The sequence below is a fragment of the Ammospiza caudacuta genome, chromosome 4, assembly GCF_027887145.1.
Source record: "Ammospiza caudacuta isolate bAmmCau1 chromosome 4, bAmmCau1.pri, whole genome shotgun sequence".
In the NCBI taxonomy this organism is placed as follows: Eukaryota; Metazoa; Chordata; class Aves; order Passeriformes; family Passerellidae; genus Ammospiza; species Ammospiza caudacuta.
This window is the reverse complement of record NC_080596.1, coordinates 3,970,720-3,998,439: the sequence shown is the minus strand read 5'-3', so window position 1 is coordinate 3,998,439 and position 27,720 is coordinate 3,970,720. Positions and strand designations below refer to the sequence as shown.

Sequence of the window (27,720 nt, the reverse complement as noted above, 5' to 3'; positions counted from 1 at the left end):
TAATGCTTTAAAAGGTTAAAGGCTGCTTCAAGCCAGCTGAAATCTCTCTTGCTGGTGACTTGTCTCAGTGTCCCATTTTACTCCTTTTGCTGCTGTCCCCATTCAGTATTTCCAAGGGAGAGGAGGAATTTCAACTGAAGTCTTTCTGCTTTCTTTTATTTAATTAACTGTAAACTCAGTTGCATATATGGTTGAGTGCCAGAACAGTGTTGAAGTTGAAGGCATTAGTATAAAAGTTTTCACATTGTCTTTTCTGTTGCTGACTCTTCAGTGTGTTTTTAAAAAATGTAAAATCTTGTTGGATGCTACAGTTCTGCTTTCAGAATCTTCAGGTATTTTCTTCTTCTAGGTGAATTTTATAGTTCTTCAAGGAAAAAACCCCAATGCAAATTACTCTCCAGTAAGCTGACAAAATAGGGGATAAAGTACTTTCAATGGGTCATGATGCTACTGCAGTGAAAGAACAAGCTGGCTAAAGAAGCAGGGTTACTTTCACTTAATAAGAAACTATTATTTCAGAAAGCTCTTAGTTATCTTTCATAATAATGTTCCTTGTCAGTAAATTTTGCCGAGGTTTATTGTAAACATCCTTCCAAACATTCAGATGCAGTTGGTAATTTTATGTGTCTGACATCAGATATCATGAGAGTTACCTTTTAACGAGTAGCTTTTGAAAACCATGCCATTGCAGACTATCTTAAGCATGTGCAGTTACTAGACATTCCTTAGTCATGTCATCATGCTCTGAAGACCTTCTGAAATCTCCTTTACAATTTCAAATGGAGAAATGATTTGGTTCTCTTGTATGTAGTTTCAAATAAGAAGCTGCTACAATTGGAAGTTGCAGTTGTATAGTTGGGAAATTATTTTATATAAAAAGTGTGTGCCATTACATGAAAAAACTTCAACATTAATCCAACTCACCTGGAGTAACTGACAGCAAATATTGACATATATTAAGGACCCATTAAAGCACCAAGATTTTGTGTCCTGTCTAGCCAGATAACCATCACTTAGTCACAGCCAAATTACAAGAGCAATTCCAGTACAAAAGAATATAATGATCTGATTAAAGACACATTTCTTGCTAACACTGCTAGTATTCCCTGAGCCTTAAGCCAGTAAACATTCACAAAGGAATACCTAGTATATAAATTCCAATACATCTTAGCCCCTAAAGCCTGCGTATTTGCAAGGATGGGATGAACCTGTTATTTCACGGTAAATATTTGAGTGTATAAAGAGAAAATTTACCAGTAGAAACTTCAAGGCTTCTGTAGAACTCCAGTTCTCTTATAATTGTGGCAGATACCCCTCCTTTAAGTGAATCTCTACTCTCCTGTCCTCATTACTCTGGTTCTTTATATACTTTTTTGCTTTTCCTCCTTTATTAAATACAAGATTAAAAAAAGAACTTCCAACTTCTTTTTAAAATACACATTATGTTCAGGCCCCAGACTTGTGCACACCAGTACATAACTACTCCGAGTCAATACTTGCTCTTCTGTCCTTATAGTAAACACCACAGTTTTGCAAAGTGAATCACAAAATTGGTTCCTTATACATAATTCACCCTGTTGGACACAGGATTATATCTACATTCATTTATCTATTGCACCTTTTAATGCTATTCACACTTCATTTTTATATGCCAGTGCTCAAAACACGAAATTAACAACTGAACTGTCGAATTTCTAACACCTTAAGTTTACATGTACAGAAGGAAACCATTGATCTGTTTTTTTCAGTCAGGAAGAGAAAAACGAGCTTTTTAGAACAAGGAGATAAAAACTAATGTTTTCTTAAGATATGTAGGTAGGTATGTTCTATTACATCTACCTTTCTGTATCATGAATCTTAAAAAATAAAACCAAAAGTTGCTTCCATCTTCAGTATGTCATCCTTTTCCAGACTTTTGATAACAGACAATTTACTTCTGTGTAATTCTGCAGTAAACTGCTTTTTTTTTTCATTTAAAATTCTGCCTCAATACCTTGTGGATCCAATTTATGCCTAATTCACTCCTATAAAGTAAAATAAACAGCGGAGCTGCTCTTCTAAATGCATATCTATATATTGTCTCCTTCCTTACTTCCCTGACATTTATAAAAAACTATCTGCAGCTTATGGAAATGTGAGTTTATACTGGTTGGAACTGCTTACTTTTCAAAAATCCAGCCATAGTTAAAAACAACTGGTTCAAATATCCATAGCTGACACAGCTGCCCAGACATTCAGGCTCCTCTACAGTCACATGAAGGCGTTACCATACGAGGCATAGAGAGGAAGTGCTGCAGTACAGCTCTCTGTACTTTGATTCTGTTAATGCATATTACTTGGATTGGTACCCTTTGAAGTGTATCTCTGAAAAGGTAAATAGCAAATACAACTTCTAGTAGTAAACAGATGAAAGGTTTTGAGTCTTCTGTAAACAAAATCATTGTGTCACTTCTGTTTTCTACTTTCCCAGCCAGCCCAGTTAGGAAAAAAAAAAGTACATTGTTACATAGGTTTGGCATTGTCTGTTAAACCTGTTCTCTATTGCACTTTCTACACTTCCACTTTCACTACACTTGCTGACTAGTTGCGAAATTACATCACGAACGGTCACATTCCTTACAGTAACAAATTGCTTTGCTGGATCCATTTTCCTTGTACTGTTTTGGTTTTTGTATGGGGTATTTTTTTTTTTGTCGTTTAGTTGGGGTCTTCTTAAACTGAAAAAAAGCACAGTCATTTCTACTTTCTTGTAGCATTTGTAGTGTAGCAGACACTACGGCTTACTCTGCGAGGGAGAAGCAGCGCTGTCCGTGTCAAACTGGCATGACCTCCGACGTCGCCTCTTCCGCCGCCGGCTGAGAGTTTGTACCTGTCTGTGCTACTGGCACCACCACCGCGTCCTTCAGCTCCGAGGGCTGAGTGCACGGAGAGCTTTTCTCCTCCAGTTTTTTGATGGTGTCTGGGCAGTTCTGAACAAAGATCACTCTGTTGTAGGCTTTCAACCTGCGCCACAGCTGGACGTAAACCTTACACTGCACGTACATGAAGACCAGGCCTCCTGTGAATCCAATGGCCACCACAACGAGCTTTGTCCAGAACGGCCATTCGAGGACACCTTTGAAATAGAAAGTTTATGTTATACATTGAATATCAAGCACTGTTTCAGTAATGTATACTGAAAAAAAGCCACTGGCTAAGAATGCCTGGGTATGTGCACGCTATTGGGGCACTTGTGGCTATGGAAAATTGATGGGGTTTCCTATTCCACAGGCTGGCCAAGAAACCGCCCATGGAATAGGAAACTGCTTCCTACTTTTAACTGATTGGACCACCATATGGTCAAATAAATCAATCAAAAAATCAATGCCACTCTCAAAGTGTTTCTTTCAGGATTTCTTCCACTTTTTAACATTAAAGATAGGCTGCTGCTGCTGCTTCTGCAGTAATACAGGGAGCATCTTTTTACATTAACTGCTATGGGACAGAGAGCATATCATCTTGTATATCTTTTTTTCCAGGATTGCCATGTTTTCAGACTTGAGCTTTACTAGTAGAAAGGTCAGCTGAACCTAGACCTGTTTATTCAAGCAGAGTAAATTTTCAGAGTAAATTTATGTGAATTATTCAGAGTAAATTTATGTGAAACTTGATTCCCTACCACTGGTACTATATAAATTCTAGAATATTTAAAATATATTTTAAATCTGCTTTTCTATAAACCAGTGTCAGGTTGGCAATTAAAGTGTTTGCATCATACTTCCCTAAAGAGAAAAAAAACCTGCAACCCCTAAATAATTTGAGATATCCATTTAAAATGGGATTTTTAAACTAGAACATTAACAAACAATAATAGTATTATTCAGGGTTTCAATTTTTCTCCTTCTCAAGATATGTTTATAAAGTGTTTTTCCTCCAGTGCTTTTTTATCTTTATCTTGGCAATTCCCATTTAAAGCGTGAAAATGGGGAAGAAAGCAAACTACATATATGTCCTTATTCCCCACAAATACGTGTTCACTTTTGTAAAAGTACTCTACCCTGCAACAAGCAAATTTTGGACCAAAAGTATGCTTCTCACACTTCTGCATATTTCAAGTAGCTCCAGGGCATATCTTTGTCCATTTTTTAGTGCAAAGAATCAACCATTACATTTGGCAAATACTGAATGCTATACAAATCATAAATACTTTTTGAGCCTACCAGGAATAATTAACATGATTCTTATGCATTGTGTGTAACAACAAAAATCCCTGTTAACTGTTTTGATATGTAAATTCAGCTAGTCTACAGAAATAGCTTCCCCCTTGTAATGAGTAGGGTGATGGAGTTGTACTCATAAATAGAAATTCAAAGCCATCCCTAGTCCTGTCCTCTGGGCCAGGTTTTTTGAGATAAAAAGCAAGGTTACCCATTTCAATAGAATGCAAAACAAGACTTTGTAGTGTGTATTCATCTGTGACTTACTGAGGCTTGTTGCTTATTTTCCTCTCTAAGGCAAGAAAGGCAAGCATCAGGAGTATCATCAAATATTTATCTAACTAGCAAGGCACAAAGCTCCACCTGTTTTGTTTTCCGTGTTAACTTTGGAATATAACACAAACCTAAAGACCTTTGTTCCTCTAGGGTGCTTAAATTCAATTCAGATCAAAACTAAAAAGCTTTTTATCATTTAAGACTGAATTTAAGAGCAAACTTAGATTTGAAATGGAAAACAGTAGTTAAATTTAGGATATATTTTCCACATATGCTAAGTATTGCTCCTACTGACATTAAGCATGCGTTTTGTTACACATGTCCAGTTGTATTTTCAGTATCTCTGCAGATGAGACTCCATGACTTCTCTGTTCCAGTGCATAACCAATAAATAGAGCTGGAACATGGACATTAACAGTGAAATTCTATTTGAAAGGACACAAGAATGGTTTTCCATGCTGCTCAAATCCCACATGAAGGACTAACACAACTGGAAATCAGTCTCTTGGAAGTTCGTATTAGGGAAGGTTGTTAATGAAGAGGCTCTATCGTACTTCCTATCAAGGTTCAGGGGATTAATATATATAAATTGCAATTTAAGGACCTGAACTTGCACTGAGCTGTTTGAACTTGACTCATCTTTTTGCCTGAGCTTTAGAATTACCTAGATAATGGGAGATTAACCCAGAAGAACCGGCAGGCTGGTTAAGCTGTTGTCATGATTACACAAAGTAGAGTTCTCTCTGCTGGGACATAAGGTAAGATTTTCATACTGATGCATTCAGAACTTCTGCATTAAAGCCTCTGGTGTAGGCATGTGAGCTGTTATTTAAGAACAGAATGTGACGGGTTACAGAGCTGCCTTTCAAAGGCAGGCACTGCATTATCAGCAGCACTGAAGAAGATAAAAGATACTTACCATTATCATTGCCTTGTTTAATTTCTTCAGCAGTTCTGTCAATTAAAACATACAATGACCAAACAACACAGGTAATTGCAATTATATGGAATGTGACTGAGCACACAATTTTTCGCCTCTCACTTGTTGTCATCTGCAATTTCTCCCACTAAAAATAAAAAAAAAAAAAGTAATTAAAAAAATCTGACTTGTAAAATTTTACATCAAACTGATTAGGCCATTGTGGCTCTTTCTACCAAAACCACAAGCAGTAATAAAATGAACAAATCCTTTAGTTTTGGTAATATGCATTACAGGAGTGTGTGCATTGTCCCTGTTAAATTCACAATGATCTCATTTTCATAGATTCAGAAAAATGAAGAATACTGTTCTGTTTCTGCCTGCTTGTGAATGATATCTTAAGTCATTTCATTACAGTACAGCCATAACATGTTAACAGACAGATAAAAAGATTAATATTTACTTTAAATTTGCATTTCTGGTGGTGAGAGAAGAAAAAGCCCAAACATCTGTTTGTAATATGTATTAAAATTATAGGAAGGCAGCTATGTAACAGTCTTTCCATAAAATAAAAGCACAGGATATACAACTTCATTGAGGATTAAATTCAATAAACTTGAAAAGATGATTACGTGGAGATGACCATATACGATAGCAGCCAAACAACCTCAGTAATGCAAGGAGGATCTTCCAGGCACATGTTTCTGAATTATGGTGCTAAATCCTGGCTTAAGTTAAGGCTATTTTAAGATGAAATAGGCTATTCTCTGCAACTGAACAATGCCGCTCTTGAGGCGATTTTTTTTAATCTCACTTGTGACATGGGTTTTTTTCACAGCACTTCTTCAAAACAAAACCTTCTCTCCTAAAACATTTGCCTTTGAAAAGAGATGAAAGAACAGAGCACTTGAAAGCAAAATGCCTCAATTCTGATGGATAATCTTGGAGCCAGTACAGGCAGCTGGGGAAGGAAAGCAGTACAAAGCATGAGATGCGAGTGCCACCTCCCTGTGGCTCTGTGAACACCACACTGAGCTGCACTCAGCTCGGTGCCACAGCGCTGCTGCCACCTGCTACAGCTAGGACAGCAACCACAGCCTCTGCAGAGCACTGCCATGCTACACATTTACTGCCAAGCTGTGAGTTTGTCTTGGTTTTCCTCATTTAGGTTTTTGGATTGTTTTGGTTTTTTAGCTGTTTTCACTATTTGGGATTTTTTAAAATTTTGTTTCCAGGCAATTACAAATTTTTCTAAATTCCTTAAGGCTAGAGCTGGAGATGCCATCCAAGCTAGATGTTTAGCCTTTAACTTGAACCAACATTGCCGTTCTACTGTGAACACTCTCTGCAGTCACATTATGTTTTGAAGGAGCACAACTGCAGTAAAACCTGATGAGGGTAAGTGCTGTGGCACCAAGGGGAATAACTCTCAAAAATACTTCTTCCTGCTTGTAAAGCAGAACATACCAGGCCAAACAAACCTCAGTCTTTAATGGCAGTTAAATCTTGCATGTTTCAGAGCTGCTGCCTCAAAACACAATCTCTGGAACATTTTCTAGCCCTCGTCACCATTCTATGAATCACAGAATGCTTTGGGTTGGAAGGGACCTTAAGGCTCATCCTGTCCTGTTCAACCCCCCTGCAAGGAGCAGGCACATCTGCAATTAGACCAGCCTGCTCAGAGCCCCATCCAACCCGACCATATGGTTTCCCAGGACGGGGCACCTACCACTTCCCTAGGCAACCTGTTCCACTGTTTCACCATTCTCATCATAAGAAGTTTCATCTAAATGTAGTCCAGATACTGCTTTTTTTTTTGTTGTTTTGCTTAAAATCCTTTTCCCTTGTACTACTGTAACAAGCCCTGCTAAAAAGTTTGCTCCATCTTTCTTACAGGCTCCATTTAGGTACTGGAAGGCCACAGTAAGGTCTCAAAGCCTTTTCTCCAGGCTGAACAACCTCAACTGTTAGCTATTCCTCATAGGAGAGGTGCTCCAGCTCTCTGATAATTTTTTGTGGCCTCTTCTGGACTCTCTCCAACATGACCTCAGTGGGCACCCTCTAGGAATCCATCCTAGAGCTGGATGCAGCAGTCCTGCTGGGGTCTCTCAAGAATCACTTCTCCCGCACTTCATGAACACAAAGCATAAATAATTATTTAGAAAAATGTAAATATTTCCTGAGTAATATACAAAGAGTCAGAGCCATCAGCTTATTTATTAGCTGAGACCTCATTTCAGTTTCTGATATATCTACTTTTAAGTGAAAACTAAGCTTGCTGGGTTTTGTATGGCAGTTTGGAAAAATGGGAGGATTTAAAAAAGGCTTGTTTTAATTTTCTTTTAAGTAACAACCCCCAAACTTTATATTCATTATAGTTCGTGTAGCTAATATTCAGTGGTCAGACCAGAGAGTATGTGGCATTATCACAGTCTTATTTCCTTAGAGCCACTAGGTTACACAGCCTTTGACCAGGAGGTTTTAATTTTTTTGCAGTGAAAATTCAAGTCTTGTAACAGACTTTCTTTCCAAAGAAAGAAACCTTGTCTTTGTCCAGATGGAAGAAAGGGTTTCAGCTTAACACTTCACTTACCTGGGGGCGCTTTGTGAGAGATAACAAAGAACATAACGAAGAATGATTTGTTCTTAAACAGATTTTGTCTGTTATCTCAACTTTGATGCTACACCATTTGGTCTGTTGGAGAGAAGACTCTGCAAAATTTTCAGTGCCATGTATACGTGCAGTCTCTTTATAGCCATTTAACTCTCTAATATACTTAAAATGCTTTGTGTTCATCTGAACGCCCAGTCAAAGACAAATGCTGGTCCCCTTAGTCTAAATGTAAACATTTTGTAGGTGGGAAAAACCCAGACAAAATCAACCAACCAACAGGCAGGATATGTAAATAAAGGTTCCAGCTCACAGAATTCTGCTGAGATTTACAAGAAAGGTATCTCAGGAGAGGAAGCCAGCAGAAATTGGCTGAAGCAGGCCTTTTTGGTAACATCTCATCAAATCCAGCCAGAAGGCAAGCCAAGGTCTACTGGACTCTGCTTCCTCCAGCTGCCCCCTTTTCTTCTCCCACAAGGCAGCCTGCCTTGCCTGCCCTGTCTGTCCATTCTATCCACACACGTTACCACACCAGACAGAAGGTGGCTGCCAAGACACTGGGAGAGGTCACCAGGGCATGGGTGATTATGTGACTGGGACACTGCAGAATATCTCATACTCCCAGTTTGGGATACAGGAAAGGAATAAGGTCCAAGGAGAGACTCTGTCTGTCACAGACAGCTACCTGGTTTACAGTTCTTAGTGTGCTCCAAAGCTGCTATTTTGTTTTGCCCTGCCCTTGCTGCAGTCATAATTCTCCCAACTATGGTGATGATGAGCTGAACTCAGAAGAAAAAAAGCAATTAAACTTTGTGCTGTACTTCTGGTGATCCCAGTGGCAGCTGATGTAACTTCCCCATCCTACTCACATATTTTAGGTTGGCTGAACAGAGAGTACTTTGTGACTAGATGAGTCATGCTCTACTAGATGAGTGATGTTAGTAGATGAGCCAGCAATTTATGTCGTCCTGGAGCAGAAAAGTGCAATTCCCTATTTTAGGATTTTTGCAATAGGCTTGTATCAAAAAATTAACTGTTAGTTTTAGCACAGAGTTGCTTGGACAAAAGCACAGTTATGCGATATAAAAATTGCTTGAAAATCCATAACAAAGGATGAGACAACAATGTAATGAGCAATAAAAAGCATTAGCCCCCTTTACTTCTGCTTTATAGTCCGGGACTTGATACAGCCTAAAGTCGTGTGGGGAATTTTGGCAGGCGTTACCTTTCATGTCACACAGAGCATTAATGTCTCCTTAACCTCTGATAAATTCATCCCTGCTGTGTTTTGAAGCTCCTGCAGTTTTCATGGCTTTCCACATTCATAATAGAAAGATAAAAATAAATTGTGTCATATTTTATTATCTTCATCAGTGATCTCCAAGAAAATACAGCAATCAGGTTGATGACACTGTGACATGCCATGGATAGAAGATCAGATGCTACCAAGAACAGGAAAACAGCACAAAATTAAGTACACAGATGCAGTTTTCTTTGGAAATTTAGATCTTAATGCTCCTCAGGTGCTTTAGATGATATAATGACAGAAATAAATGGTAGCAGCCAGAGGAGACATTTATAATGACTTGCAAATTATTGAGTCACTAAATTAATAGAAAAAACTGTAGCTTCTGCCCAGCCCCACACAAAACAACCCTTCACTGTTATACAGCCAATTGTCACATTCACAGATTCTGTAATCCTGGCAGCAATACAAACACAGACTGGAAACCATCACAAATGCAGATGGTTTAATGTCCTGCAAATGCAAGCAATACCATAATGCTTCACAGAACAGGTGTGCTAGAACACTTTGTAACATCTAACCGGAACCAAAAGCTCTTTTAAACAAGTCACCAAATAAATCCAAAGTGTAACAAAAATCCAAATGCGTCCCCAGCAGAAAGCTTGGAATATCCCCAGCCCCCTTTTTATTTTCTGAATAAGCTTTCCGAGCGTGTCGCTTGCAGTGTGCTCTGAAAGCCACTGGAGGGTGGTAGGACACTGCCTGACTCAAGGTTCCCACCAAGAACGGAAAGAAGCCGGATTGTGAATGTGATCAGAAACATTCGTCCCACCCCAGCTACTACTTACAGCTGCCTCGAAGTCACAACGTGCATCTCAGTTGGAATTCCTGTGCTTTACTGCCTGAGAAGTTCGGAATAATCTTTAAAGTGGCAGCTGTAAAACTGTACCCTGTTCTAGGTTTCTACCTCATATTTTGCTTTTGTTTCCTAAAGAAAATTTCACTCAGAAACTTCAAGAAAGTGGTTACTGATTTCAAATCCCACTCTTGTAACTACAAAATGTAGTCATGAGTCTTCCGGGGAAATAAAAAAAAAAAAAAAAATTAAAACCCCACCAAACCCTAAAACACACAGGGAACTTTAAATCATGTGTAGCCAACCACTTCCCTTTCCTGTAAAGCAGTTTGAGAAAATCTCTCACATTTATTTTAAAGTGCAAAAAATCTGCCTCCCTGCATGCCACTTCTAATACAAGCTTGATTAATCAATATGCAACAAGGAATTACAGATATTTTCTTTAGTATCTTCTGAAAACACTCCTTGTGAGTGTGGGGATGCTGCTTCATGTCCTACGCACCAACAGAGCCTCTCTGCTTAAGAGAAGCAAATCTGCAATGTTAATTCCCTCCCGTACATTTCGCTTTCTGCAAAGTGGTTTCACGATGGCCAATGCAGAACCGAAAGCTCCAGGCTGCCCACACAAAAGCTGCCTCCACCTCCCAATGGCACTGAGCAAACTCTGCAGCCTGGCTTTCCTTCCCCCACCTCTGCATTGTGGATTTGCTGCCTGCCTGCTCCCACCCACCACTCCGTGCCCACGTGTTGCCTCCTGTCCAGGGCAATATTCTGTCACACTGGCTACGGAGTTTTGTCTGCACCGATGTCCTGAGGCAGCTGCAGCTCTACTGCAGGTCTGCAGACTCACACCTCTACAGCTGAAGGTCTCTCTGCTGCAGGGGCTCAGACTAAGGATGCCAAATATTGAAGGTGAAGTTAATGGGCTGCTTTGCAACATATAATGAATGCCTGGACTTTTTAACCCCTGGGTATTTTCAAGAACCCTGTTTTAAAAATTGCATGTAAGAAGGTCTGACAGGGGAAGCTGGTATGGGGGGAATTCTGCTAATATTAAACATTTTTTTGTGACATTTTTCTCCCTATCCATTATTTAGCAGGAAAAAATGTCTATGTATAATGTAAACAACAACCACAGCTGGAAGGATTTCTGCTCTCACCTAGAGCTAAAGTAATGATGCAATATTTTCTGAATTCTTTCTACAGTCTGAAGAAATACTTCCAGCCAACCTTTATCTTAAAGTAATTATGCCTGCAAAACAGAGGCTAAAATTACTTACTAGAGCTGTTGTAGAAACTGCACTCTGCACACAGACTAAAAAACATACAGAAAGAGGTCTTTCCTATCTGAAACTCAACCCAAAGGATTTAGCCAGCACTTTTGGAAAAGAACTGGTGTGGTGTATGCTGAAGTGAGCTGAGCAGTGAAGATATGTCAACAGTGTGAACATGTAGCTCCAAGTTATTTATGTTAGGGAGGGTTTTCTGGTCACTTGCTGCAGTACTAATTGGCTCAGGCTCCACAGTGAGCTGTTCACTGCTATCAACCTACCAGCTGGAGGAAAGCAGCTGCCATGGCAGTTTGTGGAATGGAATCTGTGCAGTGGGTGGAAGAGGAAGAAATAATAGTAATAAAGGACAACAGGGCTCCACTCACGTTGGGAGAACAAAATAGCCCCAGAGAAATTGGAAGTGTTCGTAAGAGATGAGACTTCAAACCTTGTTATTTGAATAAAAGCATTCTGGGCCTCTCTGTGCCACCTAAACAAAATGTGGTTACAGCCTGTACCGTGGGGATGGTGTCTTAAAGGACAAGGCATGTGTCCCCACATCCTGCTCCAACATGCGAAGTGCCCCTCAGACAGTCCAAGAGAATGAGCCAGGTCTGACAGCTGACAGGAGAAGGGTTTGGGCCATGAAAACACCTACACTGTGTTCTTTTCCCCAAACACATCCAGAGAGTAGGAAGAACTGAGCAGGATCACAGAAAATACAGAAAACATATTTGTCATTGCCTTTTTTCAAAAGCTGTATCCAGAGAAGAAACTCTAGTAAGGATAAAGACTAGAAGACCATAATTAGACCCCTGCTATGTTAATTGCTGAACAGGGAAATGAATTTTTAAAATCCCATGTCACCTGGTGGATCATATGCCCCTGTCTATGCACAACTTTACCTCCATCTAGTTATCTCATTAAATGTTCCAGCAGAGATCATTGTCTGGCAAATCTGTCTGAATTTTGCTCAAAATCTATTTCTGTCCCTAAGAGATACTAAACAAACCTGTCTGGAATTCAAAAGAATGTCTGTAGTGTATATAGAACACCTATTAAAAATTTTAAACTGAACCAGAAATGGGTACATTTCTAAAAACAAACATACTTACTTCACTCTTGTATGATATGCATAACTAGAGTAATAAAAGAAATACCTAATGAAAAACCTCACTTTGATGAACACCTTAAGATTATCATCTGCAAAGAACTATTAATTCAGTTTTATCATAACCAAGATGGCACCTTATTTCTTTTTTGTGACAATTAGAACAGACTTAAGTGATATAATCAGTATGCACTCTTCACAAGCTTATGCAATGTTTTGCTGTGTACGACATCAATTAGCAAACCCTTAAAAAATGTAAAAAAAAAGTATAGAAGTTAAGTAATTTGAGAATATAGTTTCTAAAATGAAGTAGCTGTTTTTGCAATATGAAAGTGGTATTGAGAATGCTTGTCATTAACCTGCTAAAAGAACTTCAGTACCTGCATCCTAAACATCCCAACACAGACTAACAATAAAAAAAAAAAAAACCAATAAAAACCCCAACAAAAAAAAAAAAAAAAAAACCAAAAACACAACACAACACCTATGCTTTGGAAATACAGGACCTCATGTCCCTCTCATCCAGTGCTCTGTTTCAGATAGAGGCCAACACCAGATGCTTTGGAGAGATGTGCAAGGAATCCCGTGGGAAGTAATTACAGAATAATCTCTCCATACTGGGAGCCCCTTTCTAGCTCCCATCTGCTGGAATTTACTTTACATCAATATATAGAATGCAGAAGCATGTGACCAAGTGTTTATTCTCCAAGCACCTTCTTCAAATTCTGAAAAGACATTAACCCATCTTTTGTTCAACAGAGCCTTCAGTGCTATCATGAACTCCTCATTCACAATTACTTTTTCTTTTCTTGCTTTGTAAGGTCTTTAATAAAAAGATCACTATCTCCAAGCACAGTACACTTCAGCTACCTTATCTAAAAAATAATCCTGGCAGAGAAACTGCAGGTAAAACATTAACCCACTGATCAGGAGTGAACTATCACTCTAGTGTAAAACTATGAGGAGTTTCTGGTACTACAAACAAGAGGCACACATCTACAACTCTAGAAAATATTTACTTCAGGTATCTGGGCTTTAACATACTCAAAAAACAAAAAAGAAGCTACATGTTGGTAACCCATAAAGAAACAGGGATAAAAGGGGTAGAGTCTATGTCTCCGTTAACTTTTATCACGGTTAGTCAAGAACAGAAACAGATGCTACTGTTGTGTGCTCTCCCCACAGTATTTCCATGATCATTCCATCAAAGGATCTAGTCTGTCACTTTTGCTCTCTCTGCAGTTGTTGACTCCTGCCTCTGCCTACTCTGTATTTCCAAAAGAGCAGCATATCTAATTGAAGGCATAACATTTGCCCCAGCCACTAAGTAGCAAATACCTTTAAATCACAGTCCTGCCCTCAAACAACTTAGACACATACACATACAAAGAAAACCATAAAAAAATCAGTGAAACTGCCACACTACAAGAGCACAGACCATAATTTTCCTGCAACACCAGTTATGCTGAAATTTCCCTTTCTGACCAAAGCTGGTAGGGCTGCTGCATTTTGTGGTATGTTGTAAGTTTTCTGTGCTGTTTAGGTGGCCTGGAAAGGCCCAGGGATGGCCTTGAAGAGCCCGGCGCTTCAAAGGACGAGGAGAGACTTCTGATCTTGTCTCGGTCTTGGTGTTTATTAATTGTTTATCTAAAAGATTTTCTTTCAGCCCGACAGAGGTCTGCACAGCAGTCAGCCATGGGCACACTGCGAGCCCCCGGGGCGGTCACTTATCTTTATACCCTAAGTTACGTGTACAATATTTATCATTTTTCCCCAATACCTTCTACCCTTATTAACCGGTGCACTTTTAGTAATAACCAATCCCAAAGTGCCACCACCACCACAGAAGATGGAGGCCAAGAAGAAGAAGAAGAAGGACAGGACACGCCCCAATTCCTCCATCTTACTTCTTTAGACCCCCCTGTACAGAAATCCTAAACCCTGTGTCTTACACTCTAATTAACTTATCCCTTCACCATTCACCCAGTGAAACCTTCCCAGTCCTCATACAGGCGTCGTCTCCTGTGTCGGATCAAAGTGCAGCCACCAGACACTTCTGGCAACATTCCAGGACTCCCGAGCCCCCCAAGGGTGTTCTCGGCCACTCTGCACCTCCATCCTGAGGTGCTGAGATCCCACAGTATGTATTTTAGAGGCAATATAAAAGCATGACATAGGCTCAGTGGTGGATTTGAGATGTATTCTGCTGGGGTCAAAGCAGCCACAAGTCCTTTCTCCACTATAGGAGCCACAACAAACCATCTCCCAGCAGTCTGTGCCTGAGTCTCTGTCTTTGAATATCAAGTAGGATTTCCCTTTGCACATTTGAGTGCTTATAGTGGGATGGACATGGACAGAAGGCTCTAATAGCATGGTAGAAATTGGAAAAGGAGAGAAATTAGAAAAACTTATATAGCAACATGGTGAGACCAGGATCCTATTACATGGTTTTGTAACCCTCTCCACTTCCTTCAGTTCTTCAGTCATGTCCAGTTGCAGAAAATTTCTCTAAAAATTTGTTGCTTTAGGGACCTAAAACAAATTGTAGAATACAATTACAGTTTTGCTGGTCTTTACTTCAATTGCCTTCTCTCCAGTAGTCATCACAGTGCCTTATTTCCTCTATTTCAAATTGTCCAGAATCAGTACAAGTTGTTACCAAGGTGTAGTTTGGTTTAAATGTCTTTGTTTGCCAAAACCCTGGTATTTTTAAATACATTGTTGTTTAAACATACCTGGACATATCCTTTTTTTGGAGGTATCTACACACATGTCTGAATTTCCACCTAACAAAGATTAAAAAAAGGAGGTCATGCTTTTAAATATCTATAAACATGGCTTTAGGAAGAATACTGACTTTCCAATTAATAACTACAGTTGTCTTCTCTGTCCTTTATTTCCCACAAGAGAGATTCTTTTGATCCAATTAAATAAAAATAAAATGGAGGAAAGTAGTGCTGGGGAAAGATATAGTAATTAAAATAAAACTACAGCCTACTGCTCTAGTAAAGAGCTGAGGGGAGCTATTCATTCTGGAAAAAACAGGAAATTCTAATTTTTTCCCCAATAATTTTAATAAAATGCTACAGGAATAAAATTTAATTAACAAAAACCACCAAACCTGAGTAAAGTAAAAGTTATCCCATTTGGTCATAATTTAGATCCACTACTGAAATTTCTGTGTTCAAAAGAACATCATATCATAATTTTTCAAAAGAAAATCCATTTTTAGCACGCATTCCACCATGCAAGCATCAACCTGTGAACAGATCATTCTCACATCAATAGGTCCCAGGCAAAATAAATTTGAGGCAGGTAACAACTGTAAAATTGTACGTGTTAATTACGCGACAGATAATTACCTGCATTAATCAGATCACGAATAGCAGCCCTCTCCCATGGGAGCTGGTAAAGTTCCTAACTTCAAAATTAAACAGCAAAAATGGCATTTTTAAAGAACTCCATGAATCACAATGACTGGTTTAGGTGAATGCTTGGGTTGATTATGCTCTTTAATTTCATATTACTAGCTATACATTTTGTGTTAGCATTCCATTTACACTTTATTTCTAGAGCCAGAGACTCTCTTAATTATTTTCAGTGCTTCAGCCTCCCAGTCCTTCCTTGGTTATAACTATTGATGAGGTCAAGCTGCAAAACAAAACAAAACACTGAAAGGCCTGAAATAAAAAAATGAAAGGGAGACCCCAAGTTCTTAAAAAATAAGAGAGAGGCTGATGAACTGCAGGATTGAGTAGGGCTCTCTAACTAAAATGGGAATTGAATCTTTTGATGCAAGTTGCATCTGTAAAACAACTCAGATCAAACTGCCTCAGAAAGCACAGAAGATTTGTACCCCCCAGAGCTCACGCTCATGCAATAGTGGATAACACCACTAACACCCAGAGCTGAACAATCTCCCAAATTCCCTTTGCTTTTGCAAATGCTGCTGAGCAGCAAAGCAGCCAATTTGGTTACAGGCATTTAATTAGCAGAGGACACTGTTTTCATTTAATTTTTTAGTGCAATATTTTTCATTTGCTTCTTAAAAGAATGCAAGTTCAAAGAACAAACTGTACAAACATCTTGCTCTACCTCCACATGGGGGTGTCTCAGCAAAGTATCACAGAAAGATGGCTTTCAGCAAGCCTAGGGGTATGTTATGATGGTTTCAAGGCAAGAGGCACAAGAATCTTTTGTCAGAAGTCTGTGGGAACTGGGATAGCTCTGTGAATAAAGCTGTGTTCTGAATGGAAGAGAAAGACATATGGAAATGGCAGGCTAGCACAAATTCTACCATCATAAGAAAGCTCAGCTCTAGTTTGTTCTTGTGGCAGAAAATGCAAGACAGCATTATTCTGTGAACTGCAGCATGCTGTCTATATACAGATAAATTAGCAGTAATGCTCTATTATCCTCAAAAATTAGGAATACAACTGTCTGAACAAAGTAGTCCCTTGCATCCCCAAGGCATCACAATAGGATATAAGTGCTATAGAATAATTTTTACTTTACAAGCTTTAATATACACATTGTCCCTTGAGCCCAAAGTTATTTGCTATAATGACATGATAGCCAACAAGAAAGTAATAGCTTTGTGCCTTTGTGCATACTGGTGAAGTGTCTGACCCCACATATTGCAGGCAATTATTTGAGGCTGCTGATGTTTTGAGACAGTTCACTGGAAGAAAGATAACAGAGGAGCAGGTTGCCTTGGTGACACTATGTAGCTGCACCAGAAATCAAAGCAAAATGCAGGAGCTCCTTCTGTGTTGAGGACTGCAAAATACTCATCCAATTGGGTGAAAAGGGAACTAACTAGTCCCACAGCAAGTCCCGTGCAATATTTGATACCACTTCTTATCACGGGCATTATTAGAAAGCCACGGGCAAAGGCAGGTGGTTCACACCTCACAGCCCAGGGCAGTAGGAATTGAACAGCAAGCAGTGGGGTAATGACTGCCCAACAGTTCGGGGCTTTTTCTTGTGAGACTCTTCTGGTCACACCTGGATCTGAGAGTTTACTCTGGCTAAAGCAGTTTCTAATGGCCAGCACTTTTGATTTCAGAGCAGAACACCACAGAAATTTCACTGCAGGTCCTATGACTTTTGGCAGTTATCACCATACTCTTAATAAAGAAATGTAAATATGAATTCCCAAGCTACTATTGAATCAAAAGTAAAAAACATCCTTAACATATTTTGCCATCAGTGAATGTTTTAGGCATACTATGAGGATTTTTTATATGAGCATATAACCAAATACAGCATACAAGAGGCATAAACACTTAGAAGATAAATATACACATTCAAATTAAATAAGACTTCGTTTATTTCATGATCAGCATTCTCTTTGCTTCTGTTTAATTTAATAGAAACATATCACGCTATACTAAAAGAACATTCTCAGTCCTCTATTTTTAAAAAAAGGCATAAATTCAGATACTCTTTCTATCAGAAAGAAAATTAACCTCAAGTGCTACATAATGCTTCTGTAAACAAACAAAGTGACTTGCACTTCCTTAATGACCAAGAGCAACCACATGGTAACAATGAGCAATATTGCTCATGCCTCACATAAATAAGACTTTATTTGTAAATCATTTCAAAAATAGAGCTGGGAGAGAAAACAGACATCTCTGACACCACACAATAATCTGTTTGGATGATGCATCAAAGTAAGACATCTCATCAGATACTAGACGTCTTAAATAGATAGCAAAATTTAAATATGAAAAGTATTTTGAAGTATAGCAAGGCACTGCTGAGAATCTCCATTTAAAGACTTTTTTTGTTGAGCTTTCTTTTAATTTGACACTTTAATCCATTTCATTATAACTGTATTTTCATTCAATTCCTGTTTCGACTAGTCTTCAAACACAAAATTCAAGAGATATGAAATGCAGGTGTTACTATCTAGGAGTGCATCTTTTTTAAAGAAGAAGTGTTTTTCTCAGGTTTAAGCTATTTCCTGATAGAGCTCAATAAGGAACTCACACAAGCTTCCTACCACTTCCTAATTCCTTCTGTGATAAAGTCACCTTTTAAATTCTGCATCATGGATTGCAGATGCTGAGAGGCAAAGCTACAAATGTAACTGTATTATTTATAATGACAGACAGATGTAACAGAGACCATGAGAAATAAATCAAAAACACTAAGCAATGCTTAATATTTAATCTCTGTATTTATCTTGAGCTGAAGTAATTAGACCTGTCCAAATATACGAAATGCTTGCAATGTCTGTTGATCAATGCTTAAAAGGATTACCTCAATGCAAAGACTCACTAAAATGATTAAACTCAGTTTTATTTGATGTCTGGTGCTTTCAGGGATTCTCTAATTAAATAACTGTCACACATTGGCACAAACCTATTGATTTAATACTGATTATCTTAATTTATGTTAGCTTTCTATGTTCTACATTGTCACTTATGGGTGTTAACAGATATGGCAAGATATTCCAAAATGATTGTGGTATAAAACCTTAGACTTTGACAAAAAAATCTGTTATGAAACATTGAAGGTGCATGAAGGGCTGAGGTATAAATAAAGATGGTAATTCATTTTTGAATAAATAATTTATTTTATATTTAAATCATGCTTTTGTGATTCTGCAAAATGCAAAACTATAGATTGCTGTAATTAAGTTTGATAGTCTGTAATTTTTTTCCCTTCAGGAGGCCAGCAGTAGGAATTTTACAAAGACATAATGACAAAATTAATCGTAATGAAACAATGCACAGATAGGAACCAAATTTTAGAATGTTGTATAATAAGTGATGAGAGAGATTAAAAACAAAAAATCAGAACTGGTAAAGAGATGTGACCCTTCCACTTGTAGAATGTCACTTCAAATCCAGGTCTAATGGCCACGGAAATTGCATCATCTGAAGCTGGACAGAAACTCACTTTAGGGAAAATAATTTCCTTTGTTTTTTTAAATAAATTAGTCTCTTATGGAATTGAATAGGCACTCCTTTCTTGAAACAAAACATATGGTCTTCAGTTTAGGATGCATGGAAAAGTAATCTGTTTTCAGAATTCCTCGAAGCTTATTAGCAAAATTAATAACTTTTTTGGGGTCAATTTTGCTGTTCCAATTGGCATCCAACAAAGCTGACAAGAACTGTGTTGTCTTCAGATACATAATGTCCCTGACATCATGCCAAGGGGATTCCAGAAGTTCAGAAATTTTGACTGACTGCTGACAGCCCAGACTTAGGGGACTGAAGGCTCCTGAGGTCTAGTACAGAACCAAGCTTTAGCAAAACCCAAAGCTTTCAAGGTCTGGAAATTCCAGAGCCAATAGTGTTTTTCAGATCCTGCATCAAGGAGACAGGATTGTGGGGAGCTGGTGTTAGGAGCTGCCTGTCCCACAGTATTTTGGCCACCACGCTTTGTGCCAGTCTTTTGAAAACATGCGCTCCCAAGGAACACCCCAAAACTGAGATTCTGGGCTTCATAAAAGCTGCCAAGAAATTTGACAGTGTTTCATTGGCACTTTCCACTTCTGCAAAATATATAAGTTCTGACAAAAAAATCCTAAACAAAACAGTTTCAGTGATTTTTATAACGGATGTTTGGGTGGAAATTTGCAAGTCAGCTCTACTCATATGTCAGGTCTCATGATCACTTTTTCCTCCCTTACCTTGGCTTTGCTACAGCTGTCAAAATACTTGGTTTGCAAAACAGCTTCTCATAAACTGTTAAGTGTTTCATAAATTTGTGAACAATGGTGATGATAGTGCTCACACTTAGTAAGGAACACGTTTAATTAAATGTAACACATGAAGCGTGTCACAGCTGAATGCTGTAAATGCCAAAAGACAACTAATTTTAACTTTGAAATATTTGGGAGCTTTGGTTTCTGAAATGGGTGTGACTTATAAGAAAGGATTTATAGTTAGTGCTGGGTCCATTCTACACAAACAAATATTTGTTAGCATTGCATTTAAAGGGAGGAATGTTGCCAGCACAGACTGCCAGGCAGATAAACTTCTTTTGAGTAGTGCTTCGAGCAGAAACAAAAATATCCTGCCTGAAAGAAGAGGTGAATCTTTTTATATGCAGAAATCTAAACCATACCTGAGAACCAATGATAAGCTGAATAAGGTGGCAATCATTCAATTAAGAAATTGCAGACTTGTAGGAATTACACTACCACTCTAAAAGGGGGAGGAGATGTGACACTGACTACACACAGTTAAAAGTGCCTACTTCTGATATCAAATGATGCACATTTTTCACTCCTTTTCTCCTTGGTTGCTATAAATTTTGTTTCCCTTTTATAAAAGATGCTATATTATCTAACGAAACCAGCAAAAAGCTTTTGTTAAAAATACCAATATCTGTATATTCTCTTGAGAAAAGTAACTGTTGTGAGAGTACTTGTTAGATGTTAAAGCAATTTGGTTTGAAAATAGAAACATATAAACTAAAAAAAAAAATCCCAAAGAGATGCAACAGGCAGGGGTTTTTATACAATAATCTCATCCTGTCACATTAGCTAAAGTCTATATGCAATTACCAAAACTGAAATCAATATAATTGAGTTTTTAGCCATCTTTTTTTTTTTTTCAATTTCTAGCGTATATGGCCAGATCTACGTGGCATTTGAGAACTTTGTCTTTCCCTGTAACAAGCTTTGCTTTCCAAATTAGTCCGAATTCTCTCTTCAGAAGTGGTTTATCACCATGGACTTAACAGAAAATTCCTCTGAATGGGAAGTGTGAAGAAATTCCATTGATTCCCCTTTCTCTGAACTACTGCTACCTGTGTAAGGCCAACAAAAACAAAATGTCTTTTGCCTTTAGAACACTATATAAAGGCATATGTTGGTCCAAAGCAATAGCTTTGGTATATGTTTTTCATGTAGAAATTTATTTTAAATCAAAACTTGCCCAGCTCCAGATTGACTCAAACTTCAAAGATTCAGCAAGACTCCAGAAGGATAAGAGCATTTTAAAATAAAAATTCAAAGAGAAGCTATCCACTCCAAAGAAAACAGGACCCACACGTGTTTAATAAACTCTTCACCTTCCCTATACTGACAATCTGTGTAGCGTTTTATTGATTTATCGTAGAAAACAGATGAGGGCAGATAACACACATTTGACATTCAGGATGCAAAGTCACCCTGTCTTTTCAATTCCATTAACTAATTTTAAAGCAGAAGTGATTAATTTGCCCATGAGTGTCACAGCTACAACAGATGCAGCTAAATTGACTGTGTTACTTTATAACTGCTGTGTCCACATGAGTACAAGCATCATTCTCAACCAGAAGTTATGGGCTTCGTGTAAAAATTGCTGGGTGAACTGGACTGTGTCACTCAGGAGCAAAACATGAAAAGATTTCTTTCTGGCTTAAAAATATGCAGATGAACTTGTAACAAAAAGCTGAAGATAGAAAGTCTAAACCAAAAGACTATTATTTGTGCATTTATATTGCATGTGTGAAGAAAGTGAGTCTTCAGTCAAATCCTCTGCTGCTGAAAATTAACCAGCTTATATGTAAGAATAAAATCACCGTGACCGATTACCAACAGCAAACACAAAGCCATTCTGGACAGATGTTTCTTTAACTGTGCTGGCAATTTGCACAGCCATCCTGGAGCGCTGAGCCCTGAGGATAATCAAACTCCAGAGCAGCCTACCTTGCGGAGGGGCTTGAGCTTGGTCTCCATGATGAAGTCGTACTTGCAGAGCTCGCAGCAGCGCGTGTCCGAGCTCTTGATCCACTGGTGCAGGCAGGCCTGGTGCACAAAGCGCAGGGTGCCTGTGCAGCGGCACGGCGTGATGAGGGGGCTCTCATCATCTCCCTCACAGTGACAGATCCTGACAGGAAGGACAGCAAGAGCGAGTCAGCCAACCTGCCAACCAGCAGTGCACAGGCACTGGCTTATTTACACTGCTTTCTCATCTTCTGGCTTGACATTCAAAAGGTGCCAGGTATATGACCTTTCAGATGGAGGCCCAGGAACACACTCCTTGCTCCTTTCTGCCATTTAGCAGCCTCTCTTCATTTAGTTATTATTTCTCTTTGAATTTGCTACGTGGTCTGAGGGTGAATCAATAGAAATAACAGCTTTTCCCTTTTATGCATGGCAAAACCTTTAAGACAAATACCAGAGCAGAATAGTCCTTGGTCTGTAAGTAATGCCAATAAATCCCTCAAAGGTAGAGAAATCTAACCCAAGCTGAAAATATCCAGCATGTGAAGTACAAAAAGTTTCTAGGATATTTCTCTGGAGGTACACAGTTAAAGAATCAGAGAACTGTTTTGAGTACTCTGGAGTCATGCATATGGCACAGCGCGTACATACATGCACACTTTTTAGGAGGCAGGTATTGAAAATTTATTCCTCACTGTCCCTTTTAGGCAGACAGCTGCATTATTTGAGAAAACAAAAACTACTCTGTAAGCAGGCCCTAAGACAGAGGCTGGTCCTAGAACTGTTTTACCTTACAATGGGATACAGAGCTTTTCATGTTTTGGTTTTGCATAAAGTGATCTGTGCTCTAATATCATCATCTAAAGGGCTTCTTCTGTGACACATGGCCAAGTGTCCTGCTGATTTTCCCCTCTTCTAAACAATCTCATGATCATATCAGGAAAATATTCACCCATCAAAAACAATGTCAGATTTATTGGCAACCATTTCTTTGAAGGCAGAGAAAGCTTTACAGAGAGCAGAAGGCTTAACCAAACACCTGAGGCTAAGGAGGTTCACCTCAATGAAGACTAATTCCCTCCCATCCCCAGCCTAGAAAAACATAACAAAGCACCCAAGGTCTAATGAGTGCATTAAGTGTCAAGCTGGCACGCAAGTGAAAAAAACAAAAAAGAAGAAAAAAGAAGTAAAAAATAAAAATCTGAAGCCTGAGAAATGCTATTTCAAAATAAAGAAGTAGCAGTAACAGCACAGATCCTGTTGGCACACAAATAAAGCTTAATACTTAGGAATGGCACCCTCAGATGGTGCAGATGCAGAAGTGTCTGAACACATCTGAGGAATAACTCACACTTTTACAGAGAAAACAGTGACTGCACCACCTCTGGGGTAGCAGAGCTTCAGGATAAGGTTGTCTTCCTACTGGGAAGATGGGTGACCTTTCTAAAGCAGGAGGTCCTGAGGCATGTCAGGAGGCAACCTGACAAAGATATCCCAGGAAAGACTGGCTGCTGCACAGCTCTGAGGCTGCCAAGCCTATAGGAGGGGAGCAGGAAATCCAATGTCTCTACATGAAAGATCTACAGATCAAATCTGGCAGCTCCACTATTCTTCTGCAGTGTAGCCCAGAGCCCTGAGAAAAATCGATGATAATGGGAAATCATAACAAAGCTGCTTTGCTGGACATACAAAAATAAAGAGACCAAAAATTCCAACAGATAAATGAAGCTCTGAATACCTGTCCACAAAAGCCAGGTTTCAATTTCTGCAGTGGCACTTGCATAGGATTTCATGCCTCACAGCAGTGAAGAGGAGAACAAATCACCCACAACTTCCTTCTTGCACATGTTGATTTTTTGAGACACATTTTACAGAAACTCAATTTACAGTCTTGTCTTTACTAATCCAGCTGAGTTAGGTGCATCAGTATCTTAGTTCTTAGATGGGAATTGCCTTTATGGTGATTTCTTACTGAGCCTCTAGCTTAAACAGAACTATATTTTCAAATAGTTATTTTTCTAACAAATGCATTCCCAACTGAGAGTTACATAAAAAACATAATTCTCTTTTTAAATTAAAACTATTCCCAAAAGGAAGACCAACATTCTTTGTTCATTTAAATTCAAGCCATACATAATTTATTTTACAGCCTTAGCATTTAAACTATTTAGAAATTAGACAACTATGCTATGGACCCAATAGCTTTTTTTCTACTACTGCCAAGATTGTTTAAAATTATTTTCAGAGCTAAAATACAAACCTAAAATTCCACTGAGATCTTCAAATAAAGTGACATTGCAAATTTGAAATGAATACAAATAATCCTTAGTGGAAATACTTCTATAGAAAAACTCTATATGCATTATACATTCTATTTGGGCTTTCCTTGTACATAAGTCACAAGCCAATTGTATACACAACAGGGTGACACTAAGAACTTACAGTATGAATAAGCTCAAACTAAATATTCTAATGGCCTCTTCTAGCTTTATAACCATGAAATATGTAATGAGAATTAAAACAAACTTCACTAGGAATTAAAGTCCAGAGAAAATGACCAAAGGCATGGCTTTCATTAGCTTGCATGCTCTTTGGTGCAATTTAACTCTTTGTTATTTGCTTACCCAGAAGAAATTGGCTTAAAAGATGATTGTGTACCTAAACTCATAGTGACAGTCTAAAAATTTTTGATGCCCAACACCTGTGGTAACAGACTGTTGGCTAAATGCTGAAACATCTTTTAAAGACTTGGAGCAGGCAACTTGCTCTGTCTTCCTCAGCCATTAGAATTAAACCACATTTTTGTGTGTCTTTGCTCTTTGATGTGTTCATCCATAATGTACATAATAATTGTCACAAATCAGACAAAGCAAATTGTTAATGATGGTTTTGAGAAGTTTGTTGTGCAAACAGAATGGAGGTAGGGATATAAAGCACAGACATACCTGAACCATGTCTGAACCAAGCTGGAGGTGGAGAACTTTCATTCTAGTTTCCTGTTGTCAATGATCACAACTGTTTGAAACATTCATGCATTAAATTGATTATTTAGCTCACTGAACTTGTTCTGAGAATAAAATTTGTTCACATACTTTAGAAATTAACTGAATGGAAAAAACCCAAAACCACTCTCTATGATAAAGATAAATATATATAATTTGCTAAATCTATACTGATTTATTTACATTTTGTTGCACAGCACTGATCATTGTTAATAGCTTCAGTTTTAGCTGCTCAGACACACCTACAGAATTTACATACTCAACTTTTCTCAAAATTTTAGTCCTTTAGTAGATAAATGGCCTTTATTATAGAGAAATACCTTTGACTGTTTTTTTTTTCTGACAGCTTAGAGCTTTAAGGATTCCTGTCTATGAACAGGACCTTTCTTTTCCAGGGGAAAAACGAGCACAAGAGTCCAAAGGAGCTTTTGCTCTATGAATCATGTGTATACCAGAGATATATAAGCCATTAGATGATCTTCTGATTGTGATACACAAAATTTTGTGTGTGTATTTGTATGCACCTACAAACATATCTCTACACACTGAGATCACAGAATATCTGTATTTCTTTCAATAAAACTCACCGTGAATCCTTATGAAACAATACTCTGACAGTGCTGTCATCCTTATGCATAAGTTTTTGGTTTATATGTCATTATTTTCATTATCCAGCATATATTTTTCTAGCACAAAATTGTTTCTATTAGCTTCAGCAAACAGATGTACTAAACACAGAAATTAATGCTAACACTGTGCATACATGAGATGAAAAACAAAAAGCAAGAAAAATCTCTGAAGGATGTTCTTAAACAGCAGGTTCACATATATAATGCAACAAATTAGGAAAAATATTTTTCAGGGGAAAAAACCCCCATAATGTTAAAACTGAAAACATCAGTATTTGTGATTTTTCATAATTCATATAAAAACTGTTGCAGAGCTCTTCTATGTTCCTTACAAAACATATTGCCACTACATATATATATATAAACAAAAGGAATTTCTTATCAAATCAAAATGATGAGATGCAGCTAAAGAAAGCACTCCAAAGTGAGGCATCTTCAGAATATAGTGTTGTCATACTGTCTTAAATTCCATGACTATTCATTTCTTTCCCATGTTTTCCATGGCCCTGTTCCTTGCAAAAGATAAAATGCAGAAAGGTAAGTATGAAACCAGTCTACAACTTGCAGGCATTCCTAAAATCATTGGATTTTGGCTGATTTTCAGAAAATCAGCTAGAGTTATCTTGGATGCCCAACCATCACTTCTCACCAAATTAAGACTTGTTGTCTTCCATACAGAAAAACATTTCCATTTTCCCTACAGACAAACATAATCTCAGTTTGAAAAGTCTAAAATCAGTATGGAACAAGGAGATCACTTGGAAAGCTTTCATGTTTTCCCAACAGTTATTTATTCTGGCAAAATCATGGCAATTGAAATTGCAATCTAGATGGTTAGCATCTAAGCAGCTTATTGCAGGAGATACAGGCAGATTCTGACAGATTTGCAGCTTTTTCTTCACGTGCAGTTAACAGTTTTACTCTCATCAAAGAGAATAGCTGCTAATCTCCATCGTCACTGGAAACCCAGCCGTTTCCCTAACCTGTCATCCAGTAATCCACCTGAGCCTTTGGAAATTAAGCAAATAGGCTGATCCCTGTGCCTCTGTAGTGAAGTGGAAAGCACACTTATTCTGCAGGAGTCCTGTGGGATTTAGTGCTCCACCGCTTCCCTGCCAGCAAGTGCTCCTCTGGGACAGCATCTACCCAGCTGATTCCCATGGATGACGACTGCCAAAGGAAAGGGATGAAGAATAACAACCATCAAGCAGGTCCTTGCTTCTGCTGCAAGCCACATTGAGCACCCTGTCACCAGGAGCAGTGCTGGAGGGAAAGTGTTTGCAGTAATTCTGCATCACCAGAACTCTCTGTGGATCCCTCACTTGCAATTGCCCTCCCTATCTCAGTACCTGGTAAAACTGTTGAGGGTTTTTTGGCCATTACACATAGACCAAAGGTTTAGTACAGAAGCTTTTATAGACTTCCTTGAAAATACACAAAGTCAAATTTTACCCTCATTAACAAATGAAAAATGTAGGGGAATGCCTCTGAGACTTTAAAAAATAGAAATGCATATGGGGGCATGGGCATACTGATAATGATGTGCAATAATGTTTAAGGGCTAAAAATTATGTAATTATGTAAAACCTGTATTGTTCCATAATTTTCTGGGAGCTGTACAGCTATATCCATGCTAACAAGCATTACAGTGAAATTGTAACAAATCTCTTGAAAAAAACCAGCTAGTGCTGAAACCTGGGGTATCTACACCAGACCCATTCTGGTGGTGTTTATTTGATTTGAAACTGATTTTAGACTGGACCAGGAATACACTCTGAGATAAATTCCCAGTGTGGTCTAAGCCATGGCAAAAGTAAGGTTGATCAGATGTGCCTCAAAAGCAGGCTCCTTATCTGAACTAATGGAGGCCCCCTCACTCACCAAATTAGGAGGAGCTACAGCCTTGTGACTGTGGCATGTTTACACC

The 27,720-nt window shown here is 38.4% G+C and overlaps 1 protein-coding gene across 2 annotated transcripts in view; it reads right to left on the bottom strand.

Moving 5' to 3' along the window:
- Nucleotides 1-559: 559 nt before the first annotated feature.
- The window catches only part of MARCHF1 (membrane associated ring-CH-type finger 1), a 125,819-nt gene continuing 98,658 nt past the window's right edge, over nt 560-27,720 (bottom strand). For both annotated transcript variants that reach the window (XM_058803545.1, XM_058803546.1), the window contains 3 exons: nt 22,145-22,325; nt 5,392-5,539; nt 560-3,115 (listed from right to left, as the gene is read on the bottom strand). In XM_058803545.1, coding sequence (XP_058659528.1) covers nt 2,814-3,115; nt 5,392-5,539; nt 22,145-22,325 — 631 coding nt within the window. In that variant the 3' untranslated portion in view covers nt 560-2,813. The remainder of the gene's footprint in view (nt 3,116-5,391; nt 5,540-22,144; nt 22,326-27,720) is intronic.